Below are 11,261 nucleotides of genomic sequence, written 5' to 3' on the forward strand. Positions count from 1 at the left end.
AGCCTACCCCAGAGAGCCACGAGAGTTACTCAAATAAGATTGAAACACCAGGCCGCGGCGGTAGTTAATATGGACGCTTTAATGATGCCCTTGGCAGGAGGGTGAACTCCAACAATATATTTCCAACAATCGGCGTTGTAAAAATCAGTCCACGGGAGTTGGAGAGGCCGACATATCTGGTGAGGGGTAATTAATGAGGTAAAATGCAGAAAAGCCTTGACTTTTGATGCTGGGTGCTAAGTAAAAAAAATATCTTACAGGCCTAAGAGGTCAAGTGTGTTTTGACAGCGCACACAGTTTCTAAAATATGTTTCAAAATGCGCCTCAGAGAAGAGAAACCCAGGCTCTTTAGACTATTTCATTAGCCTACAGCAGTACATTACCACGTTTCACAGTTCCATGTCCAATTGTGAAATTATTATTTTTTTCCACGTAGCTTAATCGAAGCAAAATACGGATGGAAGGCGCTTGACTTACAATGTTTACGCACGGTGGTTATTGTAGTGGAAATAATGACACCGTGTGGACAACCAGTGGTAGCCTATGTTTTTGAACAAGCTCTACTCAGCATGCTGAATCCTGCGCTAATGGACAATACTCAGTGATGCTTAATATGAGCTACAGAATGTCTACAATTCTTACCTCATGCGGCAAACGATAAGATAGGCCTAATGGTCCTGCTGTGACCGCGCTGCCTCGAAGATCAGTGTAAAATAACATTTGTCCTTAGGGAAGAATACAATAGTGGAGAACCGTAGCGCAGTTGACAGGAGCGATCATCTGGGCCGCTTTATAAAGTGAACCCAAAACGAGTCCCTCGGGAATAGTGACTCATGGTACTTTTTCTTATATTTAGGCCATGGCCCATGGTGAAAATAGCATTAATCAAAGTCAAGAAAGAAACGGATTGCGTGCCAATGCAAAGTACACGACTTAGCCAGCCCAATTTATTTCTTCTTTTGTTCAGTTATGCATTCTCTATCAAACTAGAATGCACAGTCTTGTCAGAATAATGTATTAGCCGGCTGAAGGTAAAAACAGTTGTACAAAATAATAATAATAAAAAAAATACTGTAAACCATCTTGTTTTGGAGCCGGTGTAATTGTAAAGCGTTTAAAAACTGTGCATTAGTGACGCATGCATGAGCAGGTGCATGCCAGACAACAATCATGTAGCCCAATATTTTTAATTGTGCAATTTGCATGATAGAATCAGCATGCAGGGAAGCTAACAGGGAGGGACAACGGGGTCAGTGTTGTCCCGGTCCCAGGAAAAGAGGGGCCCCAGAATTGGGTCCTCATTACATTGCATGCATGGAGAAGGGGGGCCTTTCAGATTACTTTATCCTGTGCCTGGCAAAAGCTGTCAGCAGCCCTGTCAGCTTGTGCTTACCATTAAGACTGATTAAGGCCCACTAGGCTACATATTAGTGGCACAACAGCAATATCCGCATGCCTTTTTGTTTTCTTATCATTTGATCACTCTCTCTTTTCAAAGGGGCACATGCTCATCGCCCCTTTAAATTAAAGCTCATCGCCCCTTTAAATTAAAGCTCATCATCATCAACACGGTGCTGCGAAACAGAATGATGCATACAAACTGTGAAAGTCATTGATTTTATCATAGAAGTCTGGTGCACACATTAAAACAAAACAAGTGTCACATTCTGTCATTAGAATCCATTTGACAGATAAAAATTCTCCAATGGAATTAAATTACAATCAATATATGATATTAGCTAAATATTTACATCACTTGTTGGAAATGTGAAACACAACAAAGGGTCGGCCAAAACAACATAAAAGTCAAAAAACATTTCTATTTCTAAACCCTCTTAGATGCCAAGGAAAATAGGTTTTGTCACATTTAAGAAAGTGAAAAGAAGTCCCGCACACTGTCCATTCCACCAACAAACTTTAATACAACGTTTCGGTCATCCGACCTTCTTCAGGTTGAGTTTTTTCTTTACCTGAAGAAGGTCGGATGACCGAAACGTTGTATTAAAGTTTGTTGGTGGAATGGACAGTGTGCGGGACTTCTTTTCACTTGACTGACAACCCGGCTGGGATAACATCCTACGCACCTGCCCAACTACAGAGGTGTGCAAAAGCGTCTTTATTGAATCACATTTAAGAAACAAATCCCATAAATAGAGGCTATATCAATACATAATATTTATTAATAAAAGCTCCCAAATCCCTGTTGGTGTGTACTGTAAATAGTGATGGCTGTTATTTCCTCTTGCCAATGCGGGCCAGCAGCTCTGCGTTGGAGGCAGCCTTGGCCCTCATGTCCTGGTTCTTGGCCAGGTCTATCAGCACGCTGAGGATGCTGGTGGGCACATCCAGAGACAGGGCGAAGCGAGAGCCCGGCGTGGCCTTCTTGGTCAGCTGTTGGGGCAGCAGGGGCCGCGACGCCCGGGCTTCCCGGAGGAAGGGCTGCACGTTTGGGGAGGAGGAGGAGGAGGAGGAGAGCAGGGAGGCCAGGATGCCGCTGCGGTTGAGGATGTGGACGGTCATCAGGTCCCTGTCAGCTGGGGCGTCATCCTCCATCACCCCCCCGTCCTCATCCTCGTCCAGGCGGGAGGAGCCTCCTACGCCCCCCTGGCTGCTGTAGCCGCGCGGCTGGCACCACGTCACCCCTGGCAGCAGCAGGAGCAGCAGGTAGAACCCCGCACAACTCATGATCAAGGGGACCGGGCAGGGAGGAGTAATCTGGAAAGTGCACACGAACGCACGCACGCACGCACGCACGCACGCACGCACGCACGCACGCACGCACGCACGCAGACACACACACACACACACACACACGCACGCATGCATGCACAGACACACACACACACACACACACACACACACACACACACACACACACACACACACACACACACACACACACACACACACACACACACACACACAGAGTCAGTCAGTTCTGCTGTTAATAGGATATGCAGTACCTGTGTTAGAATAGTAGTATTACATTGTATAAAAATAAAATAAAATAATTCTGTTTACACTTGCCCAAACCCACAAAAGACACACAGTGCAAATACACATGAAGACAGACAAGGACATTCAAACAAAAAAACGACACAAAAAAGAACGAATCCAAATACAAAGGCATTTCATCCAGTGCGCTCTGAGCCTGGATGTACTTTTTGAGTTGGATTTGAGAGTATCACCATGATATTATTGGAAGAATCACCCAGGCATTGTGTAATGAATTTCCTCACTGTGGGATAATAAAGTGCATACTTACTTACTTACTTACTACTTACTTACTTAAACTTATACATTAAGTTTCTTCTACAGACACAAACATCTGGCTAGCACTCCCACCTCTGGGAACCTAAAGTAAGATTCATAAAACATCATTGCATGCTACTTGTAATTTTTCCATGCTGGACTTTTTGTAAGAAGACCAGAGATTAAGGGCAATGTACAGTTGTGTGCGGTATGCCTTTAACAGAGCCACTTGTGTGGAGCAAAATGTAAATGTATGGGCTATAGTGTTTGCATATGCATATAACTTTAAACACTGTCTGTATCCTCATTATTAGTCATATCATCTGTAATACAGTGACCTATGTATTTTATCTTTTTGCAAACCTCAGAAAAATGATTATGTAGTTATAGATTGTGTGTAAATAATGTTATAACCATATTATAACAACGTTATATATAAGCTATATTGGCAACAGGCTATTTATTTATTTATTTACTTTATTTTACCTTTGCTTAACCAGGGAAACAAAATCACATTGAGATAAGTATCTTTTAAAAGTGAGCCCTGGCCAATGTAGCAGCACACACATTGCATTTTTGTGAGGATTTTATGCAGAAACTATACTGTGTATGCCTTTGTGTCGTGCACAGGAAAGCCACAAAATTATAAAGCTAAATTATGCAAAGAAATATCACTACATCAACCTTTCTAAATCTATTTCTCCATTAGTTTAACAAAATTGTTTGTGTATGTAACTCAGAAAAGAGTCTATTGACCTGAATACAATTTTACAAAATATGAAACACTCCATAGCATTTACATGTCATGTCACTCAGCATTCACTCAGCAAAGCAGTTTAGTGACTTTGACAAAAAGCCATAATTGTATCTAAGTGCCTCCCCATCTTTAAGCGACTTTCCAATAAATGAAAAATGTTACTCCCAAAATAGCAGGGGCAAAACATAATTTGTCATGCCATTAACTATTTAATGAAGCATTAAGTGCAGTGTACTCAACACTTACCCAATATTTCAACTTGACTGCAGCCTTGTCCCAACACGAAGAATCACGCACACATTCACCTTTCACGATTTTTTTTGTTTTGATTTTGGAGACAGGAGGACAGTTGACCTTGTGGACTCCTGGTGGTTTGTCCCCTGTTGTCTTCTTTCTGGGATTGAACTCGAGCCTGTTGCCGCGCTTCCAAAACGGTCTGTCTTTTCCCAGTCTCCAGGGGTGAAGTGGGAGCCTTCGGATGGAGACTGTTTACCAAAATGACACCTCCTTGCCTCTTCTCCCTCTCTTTTACCCTCTCCGTCTCCACGCTTCCAACTACGTCTTTCCGTCCACCGTCACGTTAGCCCCCCCAACTCCTCTCCACCCCCCCCCCCCCACTCTACGCTGTTTGTCTTCTCTTTATCTCCTTATGTGGCATTCTCTATCACATTTCATTTCCTGTTCCATTTCAGTAGTTTGTCTAAAAATACACGAGTTGTGGGTAATTACAAATCATTTCCACATGTCCTAGATGGCTACTCATTGGAGGATTCAAACTGACGGTGAGGACAGTAGTGGAGACCACTCTTAATTGGACGCGCTGTATATCGCACCATCTGAAGAGGATGGATGCCCATTCACGTCTGCCCATCAACTCACATTACGGCAGTTTACCAGGGCACATTTGTGTCATTATGTGTAGACATCGCTGGCTGTTTGTGTTGTTGCTTCCAGGGCCTGGCTGCACCATGCATTAGAGAACGATGTGCTGAAGGCAAATTTGAACAAAGCTCACATTTGGTACTCACAGATCATATTTGTGTATTTGATATTCAGATTTAAACTGTTTCTTCTACACACCCCATGAAATCAAAATAACTAAACTGCTCTCAAGCCATATTGATCTTGTGTTGTTCTGCTTTGGTCCTACTGTATACACATAATTCCTACTGTACAAGAATAATGTTATTACTCTATGATTATGAATAGTTTTGTCAGCCAAGTTCGTTTCCAATCGTTTCTATGGTGACTTTCATCTTTCATAACGGCCATTACCTGCATCCTCCTGGAAATGACCTATGGGTGAACTAGAGATAATTTCGTGCTTTAGTCGGGCTACACGTCATCACCCCTTGCATCATAACACGAGAGCATGTAAACAAGCCGCATGCCTAGGATATATCATGTAGGCGGGCCTAATGGGTGACCCTTGACCTCTTGTGTAGTGTCTAGATGAGAGGAGATGGAAGGAGGTATGGGCAGCCGGAGGAGGTAGAGGAAGAAGAGGATGATGAGGAGGAGGAAGACAAGGACAGGGTGGGTGGTATTGAAGGAGTAGAGGAAGTGGAGAAGGAGAAAGAGGAAGAGGAGGAGGAAGAGGAAAAGGACAGGGTGGGTGGTATGGAAGGAGTAGAGGAGGACGAAGATGAGGCGAAGGAGGAAGAAGGAAGACAGGGAGGAGGACAGCGGGTGGTATTGAAGTAGTAGGGGAAGAGAGCATGTAAACAAACCCATGCTAGGATACAGTATATCATGTAGGCGTGCCTTATAGGTGACCCCTGACCTCTTGTGTAGTGTCTAGATGAGAGGAGATGGAGCACGTCAAGAGATTGCGAAGCGAGGTGATGGAAGGAGGCATGGGCAGCCGGAGGAGGTAGAGGAAGAAGTAGAGGATGAGGAGGAGGAGGAAGAGGAAAAGGGCAGGGTGGGTGGTAATTAAGGAATAGAGGAGGAGGAAGATGAGGAAGATGAGGAGGAGGAAGACGAGGGCCGGGTGGTATGGAAGGAGTAGAGGAGGACAAAGATGAGGTGAAAGAGGAAAAAGGAAGAAAGGGAGGAGGACAGGGTGGGTGGCATTGAAGGAGTAGGGGAAGAAGAAGATGAAGAGGAGGAGGATGAAGAGGAAGAGGACAGGGTGGTGGTGGGTATTGAGGAAGTAGAGGAGGTGGAGAAGGAGAAAAAGGAAGAGGAGGAGAATGAGGAGGGGGACAGGGTGGGTGGTATTGAAGGAGTAGAGGAGGAGGAGGAGGAGGATGAAGAGGAAGATGACATGGTGGATGGTACTGAAGGAGCAGAGGAGGAGGAGAAGGAGAAGCAGAAAGAGAAGGACGAAGAAGAAAGGAGGAGGAAGAAGAAGAAGAGTAGGAGGAGCAGTACAGTATGGGTGGCTTTGAAGTAGAGAAGGAGCAGCAGGAGGAAGAGGAAGAGAAAAGGGTGGGTGGTGTGGAACTGTCCAATGGAGAGATGAGATCTTTGTGTTCCCTCTGTCTCCTCCAGCCTTGGCCATCAAGGCATTAAGTTCATTTGAGTAATGATAAGTACTCCCGCGAGTCTGCTGCAGAACAACTCCTAGACTCACAGATGCCTAGAGCCGAGCCAAAAAAAGGACCCTAGCTTTGCTCCTCCTTCCCCACTTCCACCATCACAACAAACTCCCTCCCTCAGACATTCACCACACAACACACAGTCATGCTGACGTCATGACCCTAACGTCTCACCTTATTGCACTACAGCAGGATAGGGCCTGAACACGTTTTAGACCCATGACGTCTCTTTCGAGTGTTCTATTCTCTTCATGCATTCATTCAGTGTGTGTTTGTGTGTGTGTGTGTGTGTGTGTGTGTGCGCAGGGCCGCTGACAGCTTTGGCTGGGCCCAGAACAAAGACATCTGAAAGGGCCCTAAACCCAATACATACAATGTAATGAGGATCCAATTCTGGGTCCCCTCTCTCTGTGGGCCCAGGACAAGACACCCCTTTGCACCCCCCTGTCAGCGTCCCTGTGTGTGTGTGTGTGTGTGTGTGTGTGTGTGTGTGTGTGTGTGTGTGTGTGTGTGTGTGTGTGTGTGTGTACTTGTTTTGGGAGGTCCAAGAACCTAGCTGAGTCAGAGCCTGTTTGTAACTCTGTGTATCTATGAATATCTATTCCCGTTACTCTGTTTGTCACGTCTCTGTGTTTGCATGTGTATTTTTGTGTATATGTGTCTCTGTGTGCATGTGTGTGTGTGTGTGTGTGTGTGTGCACGTGTATGTCTTGGTGTAGAGAGGTCCAGGAACACAGCTGAGTCAGACCCTTTCCTCCATCCCTTACTCTTGTTCGGAGCACATAAACAATGCTCCCCCACTGTCTGCTTCCTAGCTCACAGAGATGCTCTCGCCACCCCCCACCCCTCTCTATATGTTTCTCTCCCCCCCCCACCCTCATGTCTCTACTCTGTCACTTTCTGTCCCCCATATGTCTCTGCACTCTCTTTCTGTCCCCCATGTTTCTCTCTCTTCCCCTTTCTCTTTCAATGTGTCTCTCTGCTTCCTCTCTTTCTTGCTGTATGTCTTTATGGTCTCTCTCGCTCTCTTTCTGTCTGCAGGGCTCACGAGTGGGCATGGCATCAATGTCAAGCAACCAGCAAAGCCTCTGTGATCAGCATCAAATCAGTGACACATGATGGTACAGACATCCTCATCTTCCACGCTGCACTTATTCACAAGACGAGGTGAGCTCACGTTTTCACTGAAACATGACCTAAGTAAGTCTGTTTATCTCCCCTGCTGAGAACAATTGATCTAATGTAACTTAATGACTGTGCTTTATTGCCCACGAATGATTGGCTCTTTTTGAGCGGAAACATCATCATAATAATTCTAAAGAGGAAAGAGAAAAGCATCTAACCACCCAATGCAAAGGCAAAACAGGAGAATAGTAAATAGAGAACAGAACGAGAGGCCATATTTGACCATACAGATAGTAATATGGAAGATTTAAAAGATCCAACTTCAGTTCATTGCTGTGTCACTTCTTTCCCAGTCAGAGTAATACCATTATATTGATGCTTGTAAGGGAAAACAACAGACTTATACTGTATATTAACGCATGTTGGGCTTTTGACTTTATTATGATAGGATCCAGGCTTGACATTGGCACCTGCCAACCTGAAAAATGCTGGTAAAACTTGGCTGTGGCTGGTAATAATTTCAGTGTCACTAGCCGTTTTGGAATGCAGCTTATTCCTAGGTAGGCTATAACATATGAGAGTAACCTATATTCTGTTGCCTGCCCCTTGTGTGTCAATTGTTTGTATTTAAGTTCAAGAAAAATGTCAGTTACTCTGATTCTTTTTTTTAATCTCTATGTAGAAATGCAATGCACTCATTTTCTTGCTTTAGCTATTTATCTTCTCTGGTTAGATATAGAATATAGTAGAATAGCGGAATGGCCACAAGCCACAGGGGCCGGTAATTAATACAGTGAATGTCAAGCCCTGGATAGGACAGTGGAGACTGGAAAGCAGTAGGAGGCATAAATAGATAGGGAAAGAGGATCTGGAATTGACCTTAGATCAGACTTGAACCCCAGATTTATGGTATGTCGAGATGCCTTCATTGGAGAAAATTTTTTCTTAAGTCAACAAAACACATTTTAAATGCAACATAAGCAGTAGGCCTAGGGAATTACCTGCTATGGCAGCCCATACAGTTAGGGCCATAAATATTTGGACATCTGCACAATTTTTATCTTTTTGGCGCTGTACACCCTCTCAATGGATTTGAGATTAAAGAAATGAGATGTACATTAACAGCAGACTTTCAGCTTTAATGTGAGGGTGTTTGCGTCCAAATCGGGTGAACTGTGAGGGAATTATGACATTTTCTATCAATGCCTCCCAATTTTTAAGGGACCAAAAGTAATTGGACAGTCTAGTATTTATACATCAAACGTTCAATTTTTAATTATTTGGTTGCAAATACTTTCCAGTCAGTTACAGCCTGTAATTTGCAATCCATAGACATCAATAGACACTGGGTTTTATCCCTGGTGATGCTATAGTGAGCTCTCTATTACAACAGTCTTCAGTTCCTGCTTATTCTTAGGGTATTTTCCCTTCGGTTTGGCCTCCAGCAAGTGAAATGCTTGCTCAATAGTACTCAGGTGAGGTGATTGACTGGGCCATTGCATAATATTCCACTTTTTTGGGGTAGAAATGGCTTAGTGGCTTTCCCATGAAGCTTTGGGTCATTGTCCATCTGCACTGTGAATCATTGTCCAATGAGGTCAGAACCATTATGTTTAATATGACATGATAATGTAGCCTGAAAATCTTCAGAATTCATCCTGTGGCTTTTGTCGGTAGTTATCATCATCAATAAATACAAGGGGGAAATCGTATTGACAGATATGCATGCCCATACCATGACACTGCCACCACCATGATTCACTGATTGGGTGGTATGCTTTGAATCATGAGCAGTTCCTTTCCTTCTCTATACTCTTTTCTTCCCATTACTCTTGTACACAATTATTTTTGTCTCCTCTGTCCAAAGGATGTAGCTCAAGACCTATAAAGTCTTTTTTAGATGTTGTTTGGCAAAGCCGAATCTGGTATTGCTATTTCTGATGCAATCAATTATTTACATCTTTTAGTGAACCCTCTGTATTTCCTATGGTGAAGTGTTCCTTAATGTTCTTGATCTTTTTCTTGATTGTTGCCTTGGACATGTATCCACCGTCCTCTTGGACACTGTTCTACATCTGGCCAACTGCTGGGAGATGGGTTTTTGTTCACCACATACAGAATAATGTCTGTCATTCATAGCATTTGCTTTCCATGTCTGCCAGGTAATTTGGTGTTGCTCTGAAATTTCTTTTTTCCAATATTCTGAACTCTTGAATTGATCACATTCAATGTTTCCCCATCTCTCAAATGGGTTTCTTTTGATTTTTTTCAACCTTATGATGGCTTGCATCACTGATAGTGACAGGTGGACTTAGGACCTCATGGAGATTCCGTAAAAATATATGGAAATGCAAATGAAACACTTTAAATTAACTCTAGGACCTTTTGTTGACATCTTGGTGATGGTGTAGTAAGGGAATAACACACATCTGACTGGAGAATATCTGAGCAGCCTACTGTCCAATTACTTTTGATCCCTTGAAAAGTGGGCACCACACACAAAAAACGTTACTATTTCTTTCCTGTTAATGCGATTTGGATTTTAACACCCTCACATTAACGCTAAGAGTCTACAGTTAATGCACATCTTGTTTGTTTTATTTCAAATTCATTGTAGTGGGGTATAGGGTGGAAAAGGATGAGAATTGTGTTGCTGTCCAAATATTTCTGGCCCTAACTGTATATTGATTCTGAACTGAGTTGTGTAAGATTGTAAGGAGCAACAAAATACTGTATTGTTACAGCGGACACAAATGTGTATTCAAGAATACAATTCCTGTCAGGACAAGCAGCTGCAATCAAAGCATATATTATATGCTAGTGGCCACATCTTTCTCCCAAAGCCACTCTAGGCCTATGTGTAGAAATGTCTTCCGTCTTCTCAAAACCAATTACAACAGAAGGAGACACCAAACTGGGATTTATATGGTGAAAATACCTTGAAGATCAGCATAGCCCTATTGAACCACAATTTTCACAGAAACACCATCAATCATGCCATGCGTATGCTATCAAACCTGAAAACCAAACAGTTGAAGGCCTATATGTCAGTAGGCCTACATAATCATTTTAACCATGGTGTAGACCTTTCTGGGACTTCTTACTCCCTCAAGGCTGGCACAGTCAAGTTCTACATCACAGCCTATCACGAAAGAAAATGTGATGACTGTTCAAGCTGAATTAACTTAAGTCTGAGTGACAAGACAAGCAGATGTAAAGTGTAGGATTCAGCAGCCCTATCTGGGATGTCGTGACTGCTGCAAACGTCCTTGTCAAAAAACAATATTTTGGCTTTCACTGCAGACAGGTGCGCAAACACTTGCAAAAACATGGCTGCATTTTTAAAAGTACTTGTAGAGAGTTACTTGTGCACTGTGGTGTAGTCTACGTAGAACGCAGGTATACGCAGTATACCCACTTCAAAATTTCAGAGATTTCAGTATATCCACTTACAATTTATACAGTATACCCACTTCAAAAAATGCTCAAATATTCAGTATACCCACCCCAAAGTAGACTACACCACTGCTTGTGCACAATCCCTGGTGCTGAACAAAAAACCCCACATAATTTTTGGAAAAAAA

General features: G+C 43.2%; 2 protein-coding genes across 2 annotated transcripts in view; both read right to left on the reverse strand.

The window, feature by feature from the left end:
- LOC134462123 (sodium- and chloride-dependent GABA transporter 2-like) overlaps nucleotides 1-11,261 on the reverse strand; it is a 325,830-nt gene that overhangs the window by 58,388 nt on the left and 256,181 nt on the right. The window lies entirely within an intron of this gene.
- LOC134463113 (urocortin-2-like) lies at nucleotides 2,022-4,414 on the reverse strand. The gene is made up of 2 exons (XM_063216356.1): nucleotides 4,256-4,414; nucleotides 2,022-2,715 (listed from the first exon to the last, which is right to left on the reverse strand). Exon 2 carries the CDS (start codon nucleotides 2,683-2,685, stop codon nucleotides 2,233-2,235), a length of 453 nt encoding a protein of 150 aa, XP_063072426.1. The 5' UTR covers nucleotides 2,686-2,715; nucleotides 4,256-4,414; the 3' UTR covers nucleotides 2,022-2,232.

This window comes from Engraulis encrasicolus, chromosome 14, assembly GCF_034702125.1.
Source record: "Engraulis encrasicolus isolate BLACKSEA-1 chromosome 14, IST_EnEncr_1.0, whole genome shotgun sequence".
NCBI classification, from domain to species: Eukaryota; Metazoa; Chordata; class Actinopteri; order Clupeiformes; family Engraulidae; genus Engraulis; species Engraulis encrasicolus.

Bases quoted from the DNA above. Each gene is read 5' to 3' on its own strand.
- LOC134463113 (XM_063216356.1), bottom strand. From the start codon at position 2,685: ATGAGTTGTGCGGGGTTCTACCTGCTGCTCCTGCTGCTGCCAGGGGTG.